The 23,485-nt window shown below is 44.0% G+C and overlaps 1 protein-coding gene across 1 annotated transcript in view; it reads left to right on the top strand.

Moving 5' to 3' along the window:
- Positions 1–23,485, top strand: part of LOC126548168 (uncharacterized) — a 148,165-nt gene that overhangs the window by 111,604 nt on the left and 13,076 nt on the right. Inside the window, exons 14-17 of the mRNA XM_072285248.1 lie at positions 492–627; positions 3,999–4,015; positions 9,766–9,850; positions 11,213–11,751. Of these exons, the coding sequence (XP_072141349.1) occupies positions 492–627; positions 3,999–4,015; positions 9,766–9,850; positions 11,213–11,751 (777 nt within the window). The remainder of the gene's footprint in view (positions 1–491; positions 628–3,998; positions 4,016–9,765; positions 9,851–11,212; positions 11,752–23,485) is intronic.

The following is a 23,485-nucleotide window of genomic DNA, read 5'->3' as shown; positions in this document are numbered from 1 at the left end:
GTGTCATGACCTGTGAGGGTGGCTGGTGGTGGAAGAAGAAACTGAGTGCCTGTCAGCATTTTCTAGTGACATCGGTCAGTGAACACTGCAGGGAAGCTGCCGAGGTGGGCGTCTACTGCTCTTGAATACGCGTGCCTCACACCTTTTCTTGTTCACAGGGGAGCTACCGGCCAGAAAACGTGTCATACAATTACAGTTCGGTGATGTACTGAACGTTGGCACTTAAAGATAATGTTTTCTGGGAACATATTACCTAACCAGTAAAAAAGAAACTTTACTGTATTGGGTAATATTTTGTGTCCTCAATGGCAAATGTTGATGCCGGGAAATTAGATGAAACAGGATAGTGTTGTCGACATTCTACTGTAAATGACTGCAGTAATCTGTTACTATAGCAGTTGTTAGAAATTCCTAGCAAAATGCATTTGCATGTGTACAAAATGATGCTGTTGCTTCACGCTTCATGTTTACTATCATTCTTGCCATGTTAGGGGGTTTCCAGCCAATCAGATGGCAAGCACCCTGCAGTTTCACCTGTTGACTCAAAAGCTGCTCTTACGGGTGCCATGTCTGAAAGCCTTGAGAGTTACCGGGAGTCTTCATCGGACTCTGGAAAGGAACAGGCAAGTGTCATTGAGAACTGTCTGCTCTCCCAGTAAAAAAAAAGACAATAAATGTCAGTTTGGCCTCATTGACTTGCATGTTCTTCCATGCTATAGCAGTGTCTCAAAGCATAAACCTTGGTGGTAGAATAGAAGCGGCCAAATGAGCACCACGAGCATGCCTCCGCACCTCTTGAGTTTCTTCAGAAGTCGTTCACAAGGTGGTGACGTGGTCTTACAGGCCCAGAAAAGTGCTTTGCAAGCTTTTCTACTCTATTCATACTTCAACTATTGGGACTTAGTATGGGGAAATACAACTTAACTAAGGTGCAGCTTAGCTTAGCTTTAGATGCTACAGAAAAGAATGCTCGGAAGCATTGACAGTGTTCCTTATGACTATTTGTCAGCTCCACTTTATTGTCAAGTGCAATGTAATGAGGGTTCATAATATCTATTCATATCACTTAGTTTCATCCTATAAGGATGAAATACAAAGACCACATTGTTTTTGGCTAACTTATATAAAAAGAACATTAGGTACATACAAAATGTGTAACACTGATAAATGGCACACTCCATTTTGTAAAACGAACTATGGATTGCAAACCATAAAACGAATGCTCCTGGAGGTATTAAATGTTGTGTTACAAGTTGGATATGTCTCTGAATGACTGGCAAAAAAAAAAAATTGCGCTCCTTTTTTTTGTAATGCCACTTTGAATATGTAAACATTTGTTTTCGTGCCCTTCACGCCTCATTGAGCTTTCTGCGTATTTTCATGCTTGTTTAATCTCTGTTACGCACATGATATGTTGTGCTGTTGCCATTTTATATATTTGTAAGAAAAATGTATTTACATTCAGAGAGGCAGGAGCTAGTCAAGCTTGTTTTTTTAGCTTTTCCTTCTTGCCTGCCACATCATATTACGATGGAAATAAACGTTGTTGTTGTTGTTGTTTGTTGTTGTTGTATGTTTGTGTAGCACCTGGGGGCCTGTGCAACTTCGATCACTTATTGCAAATTCAGTCGTTTGTTGCAACATATACATTCATTGCCTTTGTAGCAATGTGCGAGAGCAAATTTCTCTGTGCACTGCTAAATTTATGTGACAGCCTTGTTCAAATGCAACATAAGATGCTGGAACATTACAGAATGGCGACATATCAAGTGGAAACATAATACGTGGGAGTCAGTCATCATTGGCACCAGAGTATGTTTGTTGGGATGACAAGTTGCCTCATCATCGGCAGTTAAGGGACATTGCGACTCTGGGTCGAAGCAGACGAGGAGGAGATGAAAAGCTTTCTACATTATCTACAGATATAGCAGGTAATAGCACACAAGTAGAGGTGCCGAAGAACACACCAGACCGACGGGGCGGCTGGTGGTGACTCTCTTTGCTAACAATGAGCCGGTTCTGCCAGTTCTGCCAGGCAGGCACTGACGTCAACCGTGTCACCTTCCTCTTTCGTTGCGAGAGAAGTCCAAGTTGCATACCGCCAGTCTCCACGGTAACTCTATCAGTGTATTCATTGTGGTGCTCTGTGTCCCCGGACTCCTCAGTTCGACCCACGGAAAGTGGTCGGCAGTTTCTTGGAACCTTGAAGGTCATCAGTGGATGTTTGAAGCCCAGCACAAGGGCAACCATTTCAGAAGAACAAGGGGAACGGGGAGAGTGCTTGTTACCTCGTTGATGGGCAAGTAGTGTGGCACAACAGCACCCCCGCCGCCATCAAGAACTTGAGCTGTCCGATGCAGCTCAAGCGATTAAATGCGCTAGTTGAATGACGTTGATTGACTGGAGGAATAGGCTTTGCCGCTTTTTCTGCCGGTAGTCTTCCCTGCTGCTCAGCCCTGAGAAGGTCCACTGGAACAAATGAGAATCAACAACGACAAACCACTCCAGTCAAAGCAAGCACCCTCCGAATGCTCCTCAAACCGCTAGACCAAAATCATTGAACAAAACACTTTCTGAAATCTGGCTACTCTAAACGAAAGAAAATGAACAGGTCCCCGAACAACACGAGACACATATCCGGGAGAAAACTTGAGATATGGACCTTTCCTTAATTGTCAACGCGCAACAGAGTTAATCAAATCAGAATTGTTTCGTAAGTGTAAGCAATTCTCAACTGTAATGCAGGCAGGCTGGTAAAGACCAAGGTTGCTGAAGATGACCTAATTTTGCCCCTGAAAGCCATGACGCAAAGGCTGAGCATTGCTCATCTGTGCGCTTGGGCACCACTTCGCAAAAGTACGGAATGACATCCGACAACTGTAACCACCAACCCAAATAACCCTCCGCTTAGTGCTGTCTAAATGCACTTGGCAAAATGAGTACCACATTTTTAAAGCACAAAATGGTTCCAACCAACCACAAAAGAAAGTACTCAAACTCATGCTAACGACATAAAAACAAAGGTGAATCAAAATTCTGCAACTGACACTTACAGCTGACATGTACAATACATAAAACAATCACAATCGAAATTGAGAATTTCGGCTCTTACTAGCCTAGATATGTGTAAATACAACAAACAAACAGAAACACTGATGCTTTCTTTACTCAAGCGTTGAGCAATCGGGTTTTAGTAGAAAATGAACAACAAAGAAAGAAAATTTCTGTTTTCGTGAACAGAAAGGACTAACAGCCTAAAACAATGCGCTCTTCTTTACATCTCAAGCATTTCAGATGTGCTCAAGTGGGTCGTCCATTTGTGAGTCTGCACACTGTCCAGTCGCAAGAACAAAACTGAGTTGTCTGAAGCACCTGCAACTTTCAACCCGCGGCCTCCAAATGCTGAGAGAGCGGCGCATTCACGGACCCACGTGCACGCTATCCCTTTGTCCGCTAGGCAATCTCCTTTCTCCCAGGAAGGGAGCGGCCATTGAAGCAAACTTTCAAGCATATCTGACGCTTCACTACATTTTGCTGCTTACAATGCCTTGACACTACCGAGAACAGGTGGCATTTGTGGTGTCTGAATTTCTGTTGAGTTCTTCCAAATGTGCATCATGCCTGTTCTAGGTTTCAACAGCTGCCTAAGCTTCGGATTTCACCCACCCTGCTTTTTCCTAATGTATTGGTGGTTGGCGCACTTGACCCTGCTTGTGTCGCGCCGCACGAGTCTGACTTTCTCGGCTTGCACTTTCGTTGTTGGCCCTCAGCGTAGCTAGCAGAGCTTACGGTCTCGGCACTCATACTCCCAGGTATGCTGCCTTCTCGTCGCAGCGATACCACTCCGGGCGGCAAAACCAAGCTATGCTCGTGTTCGTCGCTAGATGTCTGTTCCTCTGACAGAGCATGACTGCATCCGACACCATCTGAGTTAGCCGGCTCGCCTTGCAGTCTCTCCTCAACAGGCTTGGTCTTGTTGCTGTCATCAAAATTAAAAGGGCCACTGCCAGCCACTGTTTTCAAAGTGACCTCTCTAGACGGTGAAACAACATTGTCCTCGTGTTGTCACACAATGTGTGCATCAATGACACCACACCATTTCCTACGCATCCTGAACTAGCAGCCATCTCGCTAGGCTTTCTGTCCTCGACAAGCTCACCATTGTCACTGTCATCTTGGCCTTTGCAGTCGACCTGACTTAAAGCATCAGAATTCCTCAACAAAGCCTTCTTAGCCTCATTGTAGTTTACCTCACCAAGCTGGCCTTCCAAAACACACACGACATTATGAGGGAGCAATGGGATCAACCTCTCGGACCAGAAGTCCCGGCTGGCACCTGCTTCTTCACACACTTGTTCAAAATCAGAGAAAAATATAACAAAATCTTCGTCGCTCTTGAAGGTGTGAAGATAGCTTCGGTCTCGCTGCCATTTAAGCTCTTGAATTTCCCGATCAAGCTCCTTCTTTCTAAGAGCGTGCTGTCGCACTGCCTCTCACTCGCACCTCTCAGCTTCAGGCTGGTGTACACGCTTATCTGCTTTTAGCTGTCGCTCTACAATCATTTCCCAAGCCATGTTAGCTTCCTCGACCATCACGTCCTCTGCCTGCTTCATGTCGAGAATCGCTTTCCTTGTTTTTGCGGAGCCGGTAGAAATACCCAACTCCTCGCAAATTTGAATAAGGTTCTGAATGTAGAATTCCTCCATCATGATCTCGTTCCTTGTGTTGTGAGGCCACTAAATTTACCCTTAATTCAAGATAAAAATCGCTGTTTAAAGAAGGTAAATTCTTACTTCACTGTCTACCAAAAAACAAAACACTGTCCTAACATCTGCCTGTGCTAGAAAGGTCTGGCGACATGAAAGCAAACATCAGGCACTCATCCAGCCAAAGTGGTTGATGCTGGTCGGTCTCATAGCTGCCATCGAGCGGTGTAGCAGGCGTCCCGAGGCCTCGTATCTCGCAGCTTGCCATCCACTGTTGAAGTACTGGTTCGCCAATCCCACCGCTGCCACCACTATTGCGACTTCGTGTCGAAGACGAGAGACGGACTCTTGGAGCAGACGAAGAGGAGAGGAAAAGCTTTATACGCTATGTACAGATATAGCAGGCAATAGCATACAAGTAGCGGTGCCGAAGAGTGCACCAGACCAACGGGGGGCGGCTGGTGGCGACTCTCTCTCCTAACAATGGGCCAATTCTGCCTTAAATCCCTTTGGTGAGGCGGGTGCTGATGTCACCCGCATCGTCTTCCTCTTTCATCGTGGGAGAAGTCCAAGCTGCATACCACCGGTTTCCACGACAAGGAGACAGCAGCTCTGTGGAATTTTTAAGGCTGTCAGTGGATTCGTCATAGTGCTCTGTTCCCCCGGACTCCTCAGTTCGACCCATCGAAAATGGTCACAATTTCTTGGAACTTTGAATGTCATCGGTAGATGTTTGAAGCCCAGCACAAGGGCAACTACTTCAGAAAAAACGAGGGGGGGATGGGGGAGTGCCAGTTGCCTCAATGATAGGCACGTAGTGTGGCACAACAGGGGCTAAATTGGGACCGCGAAAATGCGACTTAGTAGCCAGGAAAATGCAACAGCGAGGAACGTATCAACGAGGTTCCACTGTAGCATGTAGAGGCTTTCAGCCTGCCTTGCACACGAAAATAAGTGTACCAGGCAGCATGGAGCTTAAAAAACTAGAAATAGGATTGAGTGATCTCGACGCAACTGATACAGGTCGCTGATCATGAGCAACGAGCATCTATTATACTGGGAGCGTGAAACTTACTACTGGTGGGTGTACAGTGTAAAAAATATTTGGCTCACATGTCATGTGTAGTACTGAGTTATTGACACTTTTACATTAGTAAATGGCTAGGTTGTGCAATCAGCACTTCCTTAATTATTGTTGAGCTCCCTAAGAACGAAAGAAAAAAAAATATGAACAATATAATTTTATTGGTGACATGGTACTTCTGAATAACTGTTCAAGCTTACAATGCATAATGAAAACAAATGCAGTGGAAATAGCAGCACTATGATTGAGCGTAGAAAAGAAAATGAACGAGAACAACAGTTCTGAAATCTTCCCAACTTTTTTAGTTTTGTCTTGTAGATTTTTTTCTCTTGCATACTGATGCATTCTTATTGGCATGTACTAGTACAGCAGATTAGCCATGATAGTTTCCTTGTGATCTTCGAAAGATAATGGGTACATGTGGTTAACACACAGCGGGGTAAAGTAGAATTTTTGTCACTTGTTACCCCGAATAAACAATAGCTTTGAAGAGAAACTCTTAAATTTGATACCCAAAATTTTGCAGATAATCCCACTATTATTTCCTTGCAAGTCAGAAGCTCTTTTACACGAAAACCAGCTGTGGATGGATGCCACCGTGCTCACTTACAACCAGTGTTGCAGAACGTTGCAAGTGACGTACGTGCCTTATTTTATCCAGGATCCTTGTACGCACTCTAAAGAATGCAAACAGCCACTTCAACCACAGCAACAACAATAATAATAATAAGTAGAAAAATTAATAATAATGCAGTTAACACGTTAACAGTAAATTTTTCACTAAACAGTAAAGATTGTTCCCGCATATATGCTAAAAAGCATTTGTTATCAATAACATCGAGGATGCACTTGATCGTGAATATATAAAAATTCATTAATTTCAACAGTCTGACCTTTAGCAGCAGTGCAATTTAGTCCTCAGAACCAATCTGTATCCAGAAAAATAAATAAATATAGGTAACGAAGTAGGCTTGTGGGAATACAATCTTTAGGTTCAAAATGAAGTCGAAGTGAATAGCAGTTAGTGTCAAATAACTTCAAAGTGATTATTTTGAATAGTTGCAGGATTACCCGCCACGGTGGCTTAGCAGCTATGGTGTTGTGCTGCTCAGCACGAGGTCATGTGATCAAATCTTGGCCGTGGCGGTATTTCAATAGGTGCTAAATGCAAAAACGCCCATGTCCTGTGCATTGGGGGAACATGAAAGGTCCCCTGGTGGCCAAAATTAATTCGGGGACCTCCCCACGCCTCATTATCAAATCCTGGTTTTAGCACATAAAACTCAAGAATTAGAATAGTTGCAGGATTTGCTTGAAGCCGAGCTAGATGTTGGCAAAGCTTGTACAGTTGGTTCCTTACTTGATAAAAAGGAAAGAGGTTCTTCTCTGGAGTCACTTTATTTTCAGAGTGCTGTCATTCAGACATTTTTATGCTAGAATGCAAGTTCAACATATCTTACAACTCCAGCTGTACAGAAAATTTGTTTACTCACTCTTGCTCACTGTTGTGCTATAGTCCCCCCCAAAAATACATATATTCATTTGCTTCGAATACTGCAAAATTTTCGAATACTGAAGTTCAAGCCAAAGCGAACATTGAATAGCATAATATTCGATCGAATATTCGTAAATACAGTAAAACCTCATTAAACCGTACCCGCTTAAACAGTAGTTTCGTTGTAAAAGTAGTAAAATCAAATGCCCGACTCAGTGGCCATTGAACATAATGTGTTCTGTATCCGCATAAACCGTACCAGCTTATTGCGTATGCATCGGTTAAAACGTAGCGTTTCAACTTTTCGTCGCGCAAACACGGCGGTGCGCTGTCTCCATCGGGCGGCCGGCAGAACAACAAGCCTCAGAGATTGGAACAATGGCCTCCAAGTGCCCTGTGCATTTGCACGTGAAGCCACATCAACATCAACATCATTTCGACGCCGTGCCAGAGAGCGTTATGGCGTCGTGCAAGCGAGAACTCGCGTCGTGCTCCGAGACCCCGGGTGCTCAGCATATAAGAAAAATTGGACATCGTCCGTGCTATCAAACGTGACACGAAGAAGTCAACGCTGGCACGCAACAGGGATCTGCTGTTCACTACAGTGTGTGGCATTTGGAATGTGAAAAAGTTGCTCAGCAGCGCTGCTGCGACTGTGAAGACATGTCGGCTATGAGGTTCGACTTTTCGTCATCGTTGCCTGTGTTGTTGCCGAAGTGTTGACTAGCGGCAGTGATGAGGACGACACGGAAAGCGACAGCACGGGCGATTCAGGCCCGACAGTGGCATAAGCTACGTGTTACATCAGCCTCATGAATGTAATCGTCGCGACGAGAACAGGGCGCGATAACGTAACTCTATTCCAAATGAAAAGTATTCCAAACTCCAGCACCCGGCAATGAAAAAGGCGCCCCCGGGACTTCTGCAGTACTACTGCGAACGTGCACGGAGAATACGTAACGCCAACGAGGAATCTGCCATGCAAGTGTTTGCCGAGAAGAGGGAGCTGGCACGCAGCTTCAGTAAGTTTGAGGCCGCTGTTGTCGTTGTGTTAGGCCGCCGCGACATCAAACGAAAATAAAACTTCTGTCGAGCGAAGTGAATAAATACTGCATGTTTTTTTCTCCTTTCTTCGCACTCTCTCTGAGTTCCGTTTTCGACAGGTAATTGGGCGATCTCATGCTATTCCGTTAAACAGTACTACCGTTTAGTACGTACTTTTTCCGAGCTCCGGCCAACTACGGTTTAACGAGGTTTCACTGTATTGAATTTTTTCATGAGCTATAGATAAGGAAAGAACAACATGTATGCGGTCACTCTGCATGTGCAAATAATCTGCATTAGCAGTCTGTTTTCTGTTTTAAGCTATGAAAACTATTCAGCATCATTGAATACTTCTCTAATGTATGACATGACGACGTGAATCTCTTTCTCAAATGGCCGAGACGTAAAAATACACTTTGACTGCTCACGACTCCTGCGACTGTGTACTTTCACGTATGGCGGAGCCGCGGAATGGGCCTGGGTTACCCCTGCTGCCACCTTGCAGAAAGTTTCGGCAACTCGAGAGTAGTTGCGAAACACTTGGAGCATTGGCAAAGTGGCACCATTTGGCCACCGCTCCTGTTCTACCACCGTATCATAAACTTAATATTTTATGTCAGTAGCAGGTGGTGCCAGATCTACTGCAGCACCTTAGTGGCCAAGGTATTCTGCTGCTTTTGATGATGTTGCTGGTTTGATCCCTATCTGCTGCGGTTACGTTCCAGTAGGAACAGTACATGATAAAGTTCATGTGCTGTGATTTCAGTGTGCATAAGCAATGACACTCGCAGTCAAAATTAGCCTCGAGCACTCTAATACAGTGTCGCTCATATTTCAGGTACATCAACAGTTATGCATGCCACAAGATAAGGAAATTTATTGTCTGCAACACAGTCATGCAGTCAGTGTGATAGTGTCATGGGTCTGTTTTTCCCCTGACACTATAATCACGTGGCTGTCTATGATATACACATCACATTTTCCTGAGTTTTCATTAGTGGCTCTACTACTCCTTTGTGCTGTGGAGAAATCCAGAGGAAAAGCCCAGGCCACCTGGTCACAGCCAGCCATGCACTCTAGTTCTGCTTCTTCCTCAAATGGGATGTTGCTGCTGCTGTTTGGTACACTGTTCTGAGTAGGCAGGAGCTTGCACAATGCTTTCACTGCACATTCTATTAACAGTGTGCTGTGGTTATTTCTTGTTGGTATAGTTGATGAAACATAGCTATCAGAAGAAGAGTGCAAATTAACAGGCCTACACAGAGAAGTATAGACAAGATGAGCATTCTTCTTGCCTGTACTTCTTTGTGTTTTGGACTAATTTGCGACCATCTTCTAATAGTAATGCGGTTGTTTCATCCTTGTTAATAGCTTATATTCATTTGTTGCGGGTCTGTTTCACATCAAAACAGGTGCGGTCGGCCCCACGGGTAGAGAAGAAGATGGCAATAGGTGCTCGAAATGCCAGAGCTCGAATCACCAGAGGTGCTCGTTCTTCTCCCAATGTGCCGAGAGACCTCGGTGAGAAAAGGCATGCTCATGGCCATGGTGTTGAACTGGGTGTTTTGGTAAAGGCTTTAGGTATCATTGTATCATTCTTAAAAACACTGCAGTAAAGGTGAACAGGTCATTTTTGCAAAAATAAGTTACTTGCGGGAGTGCACGCCCGGAATTGTGTGATGATCACTGGTTAACTAAAAAGAAGTTTACTTCACTATGTATGCCTTGCATGGAATTTACTTAATATTGAATTCGTTGCATAGAATTGCTGGGCACTGCAACATCATGCAACATATAGAATAATTGAACCGCACTGCATTGCCTTCAAAATGCTAGTCGAGACAAAGAGAGAGAGCATTTTTGTTGATAGTGAAGCTTGCCTTCTGGCAGTATGGCAATGTGACATTTCAATTGCTTCTACTTCCTGTAATAATGAAGCAATTTGAAAAAATTATTGCAGTATTATGCTCTCTAAGCTGTGCTTTACAACTTAGTATTAACCAAAATTTCCTATAGGGCCTGGTGAGGGGTCCTTTAAGATTAACTTCAAGGAAACAGCTTCATCAGGCCTTTAATGCTTTTCACAACTTATCAAATAACAGTTGTGACCTAGAGTGAATATTTAACTGTGTGATTGATTTAATTATCGTATTATGCACACTAAAGAAAAATCTTGTCAATTGTCAAGACAACTGCTAGCAATGTACCATTGATTTCATCAGTCAATGAAGTGCCACTTGTTAAAGAAAGTTTGATTTGCTTTACATGAAACACCCTGCACTTTGTATTCTCTATTACTCTCAGACAGTTAGTTTATGCTGATGAAAGCTAGTCTGTGTGTTGACCTGCAAGGCACCAGACCTCATTGCTAAGCATGTCTACATGATTATAATCAAATCTTGGCACACCCAGAACTAGCCTTCTATGAATGAAGAAGTGCGACTTATGGTTGAGTCATGGCATATCTCTGGACAGAGGTAGTGTGTGCGTAAGTCAGGCCATGTTTATCTTTCATAAAGAGGAAGTGTGAGTTCTAAATAGCTAGCTTTTGCAAGTGTGCACACCTGTCCACGATTGATGAGTTGGTGTTGTCTTCCTTCTTATCCGCCAATGTGCGACCTTTCATTCGATAGTTGGCGTTTGTGTTGTCTTCGCTCTAGTACTTGTGTTTGTGTTGGCATGCCGGCCTTTCTGTGCCATGAATCCCTACAAACTTGCTCAGTATTCTGTGATAAAATTTTGTTTAGCTGTAGGAGATGGTGTTGGAAGAGGAAACTTGTTGTAATTATATCTCCTGTTTCACAAAGTCATAAGCATACTTCTCTGAAGTCCTGCTCATGAATGTATTTCACTTTTTCTCTTCACTTTTTTCTCTCGTGGCAGGTGCAAGGCCAAAGTCGGTGGCAACGTGGGCTGCCCCTGTAGCTCACAGCTCCCCAAATAATGGTGGTATTGCAGGTGAAAGAGGCAGCGATGTTGGCTCAAGCTCGCCGATTCCCTTGACAGTGTGGGCCAACCCACAGTCACGGCCACCAACGCAATACTTCCAGAGCCTGAGGCAGGTCCAGTCCAAAGTCGACTCTGGTCGGCCTCTTCATCGCTGTTCAGGACAGGTTGTGCGCGTGCCTCCATTCACCATCAAGAGTGACGTGCCACCCACCACTGCCGCCGTAGATGGTGGTACTGCGGCAGCAGAAGTGGCGAGACCATCTGACCAGCACCACAGCCTTCAACGTGGAAGTACCCTAGGCATTGCCAGCAACAATAACAACCTTGTGGGCAATGGTGGTGCAGACGGAGAGGAGGAAGAAGACGCTTGTGACAATTCGTCAGCAGCAACAGGCGAACCCTCTCCTGATGCCTCACCAGACTTCGTCGCTGAGATTGATGCGGAGTCTAACCTGGTCAGCCACTGCCTTCAGGTTTGTGTGCATTAGTGTTAGGACTGGAAACATAAGTACTTGTTTCTGGGTTAGATGGTTTTCATTAGGCTTGTGCGAATATCAATTCTTTGGTTTGCAGCGAAGTTGAAGTGAATACAGCAATTAGTGTTAATAAGTTTTGAAGTGAACATTTGAATAGCTGTGGAATTTGCATAAAACCTTTTCAAAAGTGCCAGATGTTGACAAATTGAGAAATGCTGCTTCTGTAGCTGCAAAGAAGGAAACAGATCAGGCACGTACCCAGGGGAGAGGGGCGCCCCCCCCCCCAAATTAAGCGGCATACCCTTCCCCCCCCCTATCCACCCATGCCACCACTGCTCACGCACGTTCCTAAAGCGCCGACAAATCAATCTACTTGGTGGTCAACATTTTGCTGCCTTTTACAGCGAAAGCATTGTATGACTAACTTACATAGGTTTTTTCGGCGTCCGTTTACAGAAAAAATCATCATGTGGGCCGACCTTGGTGATAGTGCAAAAAGGGTCCAAGATCAATGGCACATACCCCTGTTGACTCGAACCTATACCGCGCCCTTCGGAATCTTCGGGATGGGCCCACGTATGGGAAGTGCTTAACGCCTGCTTCATCTCCACCGCGGTTTGGCTCGGCATTGCACTACCTTCAGGATGGATCCACGTATGGGGAGTGCTTAACGCCTGCTTCACCTCCACCGCAGGTCGGCCCAGCATTGCACTATACCTTCGGGATGAACCCACGTATGGGGAGCGCCTAACACCTGCTTCACCTCCGCCGCGGGTGGGCCCGATATTGCAATATCTTCTGGATCAGCCTACGTATGGGGAGTTCTTAATGCCTGCTTCACCTCCACTGCGGGTCGGCTCGGCATTGCACCACCTTCGGGATGGACCCACGTATGGGGGTGCTAAATGCCTGCTTCACCTCCGCCACGGGTGGGCCCGGTATTGCAATATCTTCTGGATCAGCCTACGTATGAGGAGTTCTGAATGACTGCTTCACCTCCACTGCGGGTCGGCCCGGCATTGCACTACCTGCGGAATGGACCCACGTATGGGGGGTGCTTAACGCCTGCTTCACCTCCGCCATGGGTGGGCTCGGTATTGCAATATCTTCGGGATCAGCCTACGTGTGGGGAGTCCTTAACGCCTGCTTCACCTCTGCCGCTGGTCGGCCCGATATTGCACCATCTTCAGGTCTACCCGCAGCGGAGGTGAAACACTTTGCTTTTCGTTTGAGAGCTTTGGCTGTCATCTTTCGCTGCCATTCCATCTTCACATAGTGGAATGATTGTCAATTTTTTCACTTCTTTTGGATGGTGGTAGTAATCGGCATCTCCTGGGGTGTGGAGGCCAGCTTTCTCATCGATTCGGTGCCCGTGCTATTAACTCAAGATGAATTCAGTTGTCACCATCTATTGCAGCAGACAGGGCATTGTTTATTGTTTTAATTATAATATTTTATTTATAATGCCCAACACAATTTTTATGTCACCATCTATTCAACCATCACGTGCATCGTTGTTGCTTTGTTGGTTCAACCTTCTTTGTTTAGACTGATCCAGCGCCAGGAAAGGGATTCGGTTCATAGTCGGCTGGTCTGTATGCTCGTGGAACGAGTTGTGGCCGGGGAAAACGGCAGTTGCGTTTGACTTTTCCTTTTGCTTCATTATTTCCTCGAGTGAAAGCTCGCCACGACGCTGGCAGATCCTCGGAACCATATATCCACGATATGGGTTAGATAAGGTGAAAAATAAAATATTGTGAAACAGCGTCCATCATCAGACCCTGCAGTAACCGTTCAACCCATAAGCAATATGACTGTCACCCTTTACCTCGTCTGGTTTTTCCCTAATTGTACAGCACTTTTCGTGCAAAATTTACAGCTGGAAACAAGAGTCGCAAGGAGATGAGAAATTAAGCGATCTACTGAGGGAGAAAGCCAAGGCAACAGCCAAACAGGGAGGAAAAGCGACAATTGTTTGTGAAAATATTTATAGATCAACATCTTTTTATTTAAAAAGGAAGTAGAGAAAACGCCGCCGGAAATGGAGAATAATTCCGTGTGTTTTGAATGACGCTTCTGCAGTTACCAATCGAGCCACCTGACGTAGCCACTTCCCTGCTGTGCTTAATTGGGGTGTTTTTCTAACCTTCTGCGGTGGGCGCAGTATGTCCAGGTCTAGAACCCGCAATGTCCTGTGCTCTATGCAGTTGTACGGGACTGGTGATCACGCATCATTACGCAACTTAGCAGCAGGATGCCTATCTGTAGAATAAACAGGGACGGATTCGAAGGCTGCGTCTTTGTGATGCTGCCGTGCCTCTGAAACATTCCTCTGAAACGTTTGAGAATGCTCCACACTGTGTTAACGGTGATGGCGAGCATGCCACATACTCACAGTCCTGCCTGTCCTGAAATAAATAAAAGGAAATTGTCACAATCAAAGTAAAAGAAAATATATACAATTCAAGGAGGCAAGCAGGCGATCATCATACCTGCCAAAGAACAGCTTTGCCGAAATTGCGCGTCAGGGGGCTGCGCCACAACGGCCCCCGGTGGCTGCCCAGTGCCAGGTGAAAATCTCTTGACTGCTCCAAGAAAGAGAAACCCCACATCTCAGGGCCCGGCCTCTGTTTTTTCACACTAAACACGCAGCACAAACACCTTTTGCAATATGGAAGCATAAATATTGAAGTGGTACATTAGAGGGACTCCTCCACAATCTAGATGATCTTAAAGAGCTCCTTTTTAAACTCGGTCCAACGATGCTGTGTGCTCTGGAAACACACCTAAAATCTACACAAACTTTCTTCGACAATATGCCATTTTTTGAAAATACCGCAAAAACGCACTCACCTCGTTAAGTGGTGTAGCCATAATAGTAGGTAAAGGTGTTGCCCGCCAACAATTACAATCCGAACGCCCATTGAGGCAGTCGTTGTCCAAGCACTGCTGTTCTATAAGCATCCCTCCGACCCATCAACTTAACAAAACTGAATTTCGAAGCCTTATTGATGAAATTCCCGTGCCCTATATATCCTTTGCAGATGTAAATGCACATAGCACCCTGTGGGGAGGCAGAACCTACATTCTATAGCATTGTACATAAAACATTTTCCACGATAGACATAAGCACAGCATCAGGTGCACTCATGCCATACCTTGAGTGCAATGTCACAAAGACTTATGGAAGTGATCACTTTCTGATTGTTTTAAACCTAACAATACCAGATGAATGCTCTCCACAATTTCCCAGATGGAAAGTCGATTCAGGCAATTGGATGTAGTTTCATGAACCTGTGCAGTTGACCTGGGATCATGTCCGTGCACTCAGTATTGATGGTGCATTGGCCTACCTAACAGTGTTTATAATTGAGGCAGCATCAGTATGTATCCCACAAACTAGAGACTGCTTCTAAGCGACGCATTCCCTGGTGGAATGCCGAATGTGAAGAAGCACGTAAGAAACAAAACAGTGCACGGTGTCTCCTTCATAACTCCCCAACAGCAGAAAACCTCATCAACTTCAAACAAATTAAGTTGCAAGGAGGATGTACCTGACATACTACTGAGAGAGAGAGCTGGCAAAAGTGCATCCCAGACATTAATTCCTATACACAGGAAGGAAAAGTATGGAACAGGGTAACAAAATTATTAGGTCAGCCACCTTACCATTTGCTGTTGGTGGATGATCTAGGCAGTAGCCTTGAAGACCAAGCCAATGCTCTTAGCGAACATTTTGAGCATGTGTCCAGTTCAGTCAACTGTTCAGCATCTTTTCTCAACACAAAGTAATAGCAGAAAGTAAGGCACTTAACCAGAAATGTAGCAAAGAGGAACCATCCCTTCAATGTTGCCAAGTTGAGAGCTTTGAACAGTTGTGAGAAGTCTGTTCCCGGAGCTGATAGAATCATGTACTTAGTGAGAAAACACCTTCACACTAACCACACAACGAGCACTGCTCTCTCTTTTCAGTAATATCTGGGCAGCAGGATACCTTCCATTGGCATGGAAATTCGTTATTGCAGTCCCTGCCTTGAAACAAGGAAAAGACCCATCCTTAGTGTCAAGCTAATGTTCTATTGCATTAACGAGTGGTCTCTAAGTTATTCAAAAAGATTGTCAACCATCGATTATTACACTTTCTTGAAAAAAATTGCTCGACCAGTATCAGTGTAGATTTTCAAGAAGGCCGAGCCACAACTATCATCTCGTAAGGATTGAGGTATACATTCGTGAGGCTTTTGCTCACAATTTTTTCTATCTCTGTTTGTTCACATGGAAAAGGCCTATGACATTACTTGGCATTATGAAATTTTACGAGACCTTTCAGAAATGGGTATCCATGGCAATATGCTTAATGCAATAGAAAGTTACTTATCAAAGCGTACATTCCAGGTTAGAGTAGGTAATGCCTTGTCCAGGCTATTTATCCAGGAAACTGGGGTACTGCAAGGTGGAGTGCTTAGTTGTACCCTTTCTATTGTAAAGATGAACTCTGTATGTTCAATCATTCCACGAAGTATCTTTTACTTCGTATTTGTAGATGACTTGCAGTTAGGGTTTAGGCCATGTAACCTCATGATATGTGAATGACAAGCCCAGCTTGGTATGGGCAAATTAAAATGGCCTTAGGCTGAATCCCAGCAAAAGCTCATGCATCCTTTTCTCAAGAAAGAGATGCTTGATCCCTGATTCCGACATTGATCCAGATGGACAGCACTTATCTGTGAGAAGAACACAAATCGGAACACAAATCACAGAACACAAATCTTTAGGCATAATTTTGGACACAAAACTAACATTCATATCACACATGAATCTTAAGAAAAAAATCCTAAAAACAATGAACATTCTAGAAATTCTGTTGCACACAGCATGGGGTAGTAATCAGAAGTGTCTAACAAACCTCTAGCAGAGTCTTATACTTGCACTATTAGATCATGGTGCCATAGTGTACCAGTCCACTATGCCAAGTGCCCTAAGATGCTGTATTCTGTTCACCATCTGGGCATCCTTCTGGCCACAGGCACTTTCAGGACAAGTCCTGTTGCAAGCCTCTATGTAGAGCCGAATGAGTGGTTGCTCCATTTTCAATGTTCATACTTAAGCTTCACATATTTTCTGAAAGAGAATGCAAACTCTGAATATCCGTCTCATTCAACCTTAAACAGCATGACCAACGCCACAATGTTTATTAACCAACCGGCAGCGAGAGAACCCTTTTCACTGCGTGTAAGAAAACTTAGTGAGGAAATGGGTGTTCCATTCCTTAAAAATAGCCTGTTGGCCCCAGAAAAGTCATTGCCACCGTGGCAGTGGCAGCTCATAGAATGTGATACATCGTTATGTAGGTGACAAAACATGCTCCAGAGGCACATATTTGAACGCATTTTCTAGAACTTCAGTTGAAGTACTCGTGCACAGGGTTTTATACTGATGCTTCTAAGTCACATGCCAGTGTGTCTTATGCAGCAGTCGGTCAATCCTTCTTTGAATAAAAAATCCTGCATCCAGAAACAAATATATTTATGGCTGAGGCCTATGTACTAATATCGTCTGTGAAACATATAAGGAAATCAAAACTTGAAAAAAAATATATTTGCCGACTCCCTAAGTGTCGTAAAAGCCCTAATGTCACTCCACAAACACAAAAATCCTGTACTTGGTGAGCTCTATTCCATTTTGTGTAGAGCGTGTATATGTAACCAGCATGTTATTATATGCTGGGTGCCTGGCCATAGAGGCATCAAGGGTAATATTGCCACTTGGTAGTGACTGTCAAGGGCACAGCAACAAAACTGTGAATGGTGAAACTAACTTTATTGGGCGAACCTGTGCCCACAAAAACAGGCTACACTCAAAGCTAAACGAAAGGGGCGAACATAGTCGGCGATCGTCAAAAATCTGATCAGCGGGTCAAGCACGTCTGCTTTTATACATCAGTCGTTAAATGTTCCAGAGTAATCGCTGGGACCCGCATGTATTCCACAAAGTTCTACACTATTCGTGTCGCGCATACATGCAATCAGATTACACAAGGTTCGGCGACAGACAGCAGATGGAACCATCGATAACATTCCAGAAACTTCCGATACATGCAGGCGCGTCCTGCGCTGTGCGATAACATTTGTTAAGCGGTGACAAGCGGTTACCCGGAAAAGATAAACAAGTACACGTGTCAATATGCTAGCAGACCAAATTTCCACATCAATTGCATCGCCAACTAATAATCCTACTGCTGCTCTCCCTGCTACAGATCTGAAGCCTTTCCTTTAAAAGAAACTGAGACGCCACTGTGTGCGAGCTGAAACAAGTAATTAGCTACACCTAATTAAGCAACAGGTAGGTTTCTGGCCCTCCATAATGAAAACACAATGATATGAAGTCCTATTCTGTCGACTCAGGATAGGACACACATATGGCACCCACAATTTTCTGCTGACTGGTGCTGACTCTCCAACCTGTGGTATATGTGGTGAGAGGCTGACTGTCCTACACGTCCTCTTGGAGTGTCAGGAAGTAGAAGCTGAGAGAAAGCAATACTTTCCTCTAGCATACCGCCAGCACATCCCTCTCCATCCTGTAATATTTCTTGATGCATAACCATTTTTTGGCACCAAAGCAGTTCTTCATTTCTTGAGTGATGTTGTATTACATGTTTATTAACCCAAGAAAGTTCATAGCACATCCTCTCACCAGAGGATGCAGCTGTAATAGTAGTGTTCTGTATAGAATGTGCCTCCGGGCTCTTGAGTTGCCAGGGCTCTCTGCCAAGGCAGTAGTGCTTCTTACAGGTGCGCGAGGTCGCCTTGTTGAACAGTTCCTTTTTTCTTCTGGTGCGTGCCTGCTGAATAAGAAGGAATCGACATATTACTGTCTTGCAAACAGAACATTTTCTTCAATTGACCTTAGCATAGTTTCCCCGTTTATACTGCCTGAACTTGAATGGGAAGTTACCAACGATCCTTACGGGAGCGACCACTTCCTCATACTGCTAAGAACATCTAACAAAAACGAATATCCACCACAGGCTCCTAGGTGGAAGGTTGATACAGCCGACTGGGAGAAATTTCGAACTCTTACTAGTATCTCATGGGCTAACATGTCTTTGTTAGGAATTGATGCTGCTGAGGAGTATTTTACAGCCTTCATAATAGATGCTGCATCTAAATGCATATCTGAAATAAGTGGCTTGGCATGCAAACGGCGTGTCCCTTGGTGGAACGACGAATGTAGAATCGCTCGTAGGAAACAGAACAAAGTGTGGGGTTAGCTGCACGCTTCTCCCACTGCAGAGAATCTTATCAACTTTAAGAAAGTAAAGTCCCAAGGCAGGAGAACCCGCCAACAGGCCAGAAGAGAGAGTTGGCAGAAGTTTTTAGACTATCAACTCGTATACAGATGAGGCCAAAGTCTGGAACAGGGCTAATAGGATAAGAGGGCGACAAACATATTCACTCCCTTTGGTAAACACACAAGGCGATACCCTGCAAGGCCAGGCAGACTCACTTGGGGAGCATTTTGAGAGCATGTCAAGTTCAACAAATTATTCACAATCCTTTCTCAAATACAAACAAATAGAAGAACGTAAGCCATTCATAAGAAAATGTCGACAGAATGAACCAAACAATCGTCCTTTTAGTATTGCCGAGTTGAGAGCTGCTTTGAGCACATGCAAGAGCTCTGCACCGGGACCTGGCAGAATCACGTATGAAATGATCAAAAACTTACACAATGACACCCAAGTTACACTACTCGCACTTTTCAACACCATTTGGGCTGTAGGATAGTTTCCAACTGCATGGAAAGAAGCCATTGTGGTCCCTGTTTTGAAACAAAGTAAAGACCCTTCCTCAGTGGCAAGTTACCACCCAATAGCCCTCACAAGTTGCCTTTGTAAGGTATTTGAAAAAATGATTAATTGGTGACTCATTCATTTTCTTAAACTGAGCAAAATGCTTCATCCCTATCAGTGTGGCTTCAGAGAAAGGCGCTCCACAACTGATCATCTTGTACATATTGAAGGAAATATCCATGACGCATTTGTACACACAGTTTTTCTTATCCATATTCCTCGATATGGAGAAGGCGTACGACACAACGTGGGCGCTACGGAATCTTGAGGGACTTGTGAGAAATGGGCATTCATGGTAATATGCTAAACCTAGTATAAAGCTATTTGTCCAATCGTACCTTCTGGGTAAAAGTCGTCAATGTACTGTCACGTCCTTTTACACAAGAAACTGGTGTACCCCAGGGAGCCATGCTCAGCTGCACGCTCTTTATCGTGAAGATGAACACGCTTTGTGCTTCATTACCACCGGCCATTTTTTATTCTGTCTACGTGGACGACATTCAAATAGCTTTCAAATCCTGTAACCTCGCAGTGTGTGAGAGACAGGTACAGCATGGCTTGAACAAAGTGCCAAAGTGGGCAGAGAAAAATGGATTTAAAATCAATCCTAACAAAAGTTCTTGTGTTCTTTTTACAAGAAAGAGAGGCCTGGTCCCGGATCCTTGCTTAGAACTGTGTGGACAACAAATACCTATCAACAAAGAGCTCAAATTCCTAGGTATTATACTTGACTATAGACGCACTTTCATTCCATACAGTAAATATTTGAAGGAAAAATGACAAAAAAAGTGAACTTAATGAAACTTCTATCCCAGACTACATGGGGTAGTGACAGGAAGTGTCTAATGAATCTCTACAAGAGCCTAATTCAGTCACGATTGGATTATGGTGCCATAGTGTATAACTCTGCCGCCCTGAGTACGCTAAGGATGCTGGATCCTGTCCACCATCTAACTATCCGCTTAGCCACTGGCGCTTTCAGAACAAGCCTGATTGAAAGCTTATATGCCGAATCAATGAGTGGTCGCTCCACCTGCAGAGATCATACATCAGCTTTACATATTTCCTTAATGTGCACTCTAATCTTGAACATTCATGTTTTAATACCGTTACCGATAGGACGTGTGCTACACTTTCCCGCAATTGTCGCTCTATAAGACAGCCTTTCTCGCTGCGTGTGAAGGAGCTTAGCGATGAAATGCATGTCCCACTCCTCGAGCATCGCTTAATGTGCCTAACCAAGCTATTACCTCCTTGGGACTGGAGGTAATAGCTTGGTTACCACAACTACATTCTATCCATTCTATCCTAGTACATTCTATCCTTGTCTACATTCACGGATAAAATGTGACTTATCCTTTCTAGAAGTTACAATAGCATGCTCCAGAGGTCGAAATCCAAATGCATTTCCTAGAACTTCAGTACAAGCACTCGTGCACAAAGTTCGACACAGACGCTTCCAAGCCACATGCCGGAGTGTCCTATGCAGCCGTCGGTCCATCCTTCTCGTAATCCGATGTACTACATCCAGAAACAAGTATCTTTACGGCAGAGGCCTACGCATTATGGTTGGCTGTAAAGCATATAAGGAAATCAAAACTCCAAAAAGCCGTTATATGTACAGACTCCCTAAGTGTGGTGAACGCCTTAATGTCACTCTGCAAACATAAAAATCCTGTGCTCATTGAGGTCTATTCCGACCTGTGCAAAGCTTATCTAACCAGCATATCATTGTAAGCTGGGTACCTGGCCATAGGGGAATCGAAGGTAACATTCTGGCAGACCAGATGGCCACCTCAATTGCATCCCCTGCTGTTAATACTACTGCTTCGGTGCCTCTCACAGATCTGAAACCTTTTATACGAAAGAAACTGCGAAACCACTGGCAACGCATGTGGGACGCAGAAATAAATAACAAACTGCATGTGATAAAGCCACAGTTAGGTTCTTGGCCCTTTGCAACAAAATCGTGGCGAACAGATGGCTTATTCTGTCGTCTCGGAATAGGACACACATTTGGGACCCATCATTTTCTACTTACTGGAAGTGAACCTCCAACCTGTGGTAGATGCGGTGAGAGGCTGACCGTCCTCCACATGCTCCTGGAGTGTTGGGAAGCCGAAACGGAGAGAAAGAAACATTTTTCGCTTGCATACCATTATTATATCCCTCTACACCCAGATATGTTTCTTGATAAGGAACCTCTTTTTAACACCAAGGCAGTCCTCAACTTCATAAGTGATGTTGTCCTACATGTTATACGCCCATTAAATTCGTAGAGCATCCTCGTTCCAGAGGATGCCGCTGCGATAATTGTTTTGCATAGCACATGCCTCCAGGCCCTTGTGTTTCAAGAGCTCTAAGGAGGCAGTAGTGCTCTAGCCAATCTTATAACCTGATATATTTTACACATCGTATCATTCTTTTGAAATGCATCTTAATGTTCATAGTACACGTCATACGTCATCGCCATAATCTTATTATACAGATTTTACGTGCTTTCGAGCGACTGTTTTTAAGGCCCCTTTACAGCCACGTCACACCAACTTCATAGAACTCATAATTACACTGTGAACTCATTACCGCGGACATGGCGCTCTTTGGCCATACTTGGCCCTTGCGCCATTAAACATCAAACCTTCATTCATTCTTACAAGTTCTTACTACTGACATATTTAGTATATGTATTATCCTTCAAAGAAGTATCTTTCATATTCATAGCATACATCATTAGTCATTGCCGTAATCTTACTACAGTAAATATATATTTTGCGCACTTTACAGAGACTGTTTTAAGACTCTTTTACAACCGCATCATATCTACTTCTCGCAGTTCACTACTACATTGACAACTTATTAACACTAGCCTGGCGCTCTTTGGCCATACTTGGCCCTTGCGCCACGAAACACCAATTCATCATCATATGGTTAAGTGTCAAGCTAATGCAAATCTTTTCACAGTGACTGTACGGCTTTTGAGAGGTTGAGAAACCATCTTGCTTCCAAAAGTAAGAGTACACAGGACTACCTGAATGGTGGTTTCACGGCTGCCTCATTTAACGACATCATGTGTGCGGATCATGTCCGTAAAATCAAGCCAGACACCTTACGACGTCCAAAACTTCGGTAGTTGTTATACACTGTTTCGACAGAGAATGTTGTGGTTTTGCCGAATTGATGTTCAAGAAGGTGCAAAAGCCGGTTGGCAACCATAAACAAATTTGTCTTTGGCTTGTCTTGGCTATGAGCCATGTGGTGTAACTTGCTCATTTGAACCAAAACTGTCAATTATACATGTTTTTAAATTTATATTTGTTTGCTTCAAATACTTATGAAAACTTTGAATGCTAAAATTCGAGCTGAAGCAAGTATTGAATGCCATAATAATATTCAAGTGAATATTTGCACAAGCCTACTCCATTGTAGTAGACAAAGGTCAGATGGTGACCTTTGTCTACTGACACTTTACTGTAGCATACAGTTGCAATTCATATATACATTTCTTGTCCCTCCTTACCTTTTACCATTGTAGAGTAGCTGGCTAGATTATACTTGGGCCCACCTTTTTATCTTTTCCCATAAATACTCTCTCTCTACATCTTTGGCCACATTTCACAACTGAAATGTATACCTCTCATCAGCATCGACTTAGCATCACTACCTGCTTACTGTTTAAAATTTGAATTACTTCATCTTTATAGAAAGAAGCGATGCAAAGCCCATAACAATTCATGCTGACCAGAGGTATCATGCGCATCATTTAAAAATCTCACCTTTCACGCAAATATAGTCTGAAAAACACCAGTGAGCTCTTTCGAATAAAAGTAGTTGCCAAAAATGTAGAATAATTATCTTCCACATTGTAAAATTGAAATT

Source organism: Dermacentor andersoni, chromosome 1 (genome assembly GCF_023375885.2).
Source record: "Dermacentor andersoni chromosome 1, qqDerAnde1_hic_scaffold, whole genome shotgun sequence".
NCBI classification, from domain to species: Eukaryota; Metazoa; Arthropoda; class Arachnida; order Ixodida; family Ixodidae; genus Dermacentor; species Dermacentor andersoni.
The sequence above is the reverse complement of the archived record's forward strand: the minus strand, read 5'-3'. Positions and strand labels throughout refer to the sequence as shown.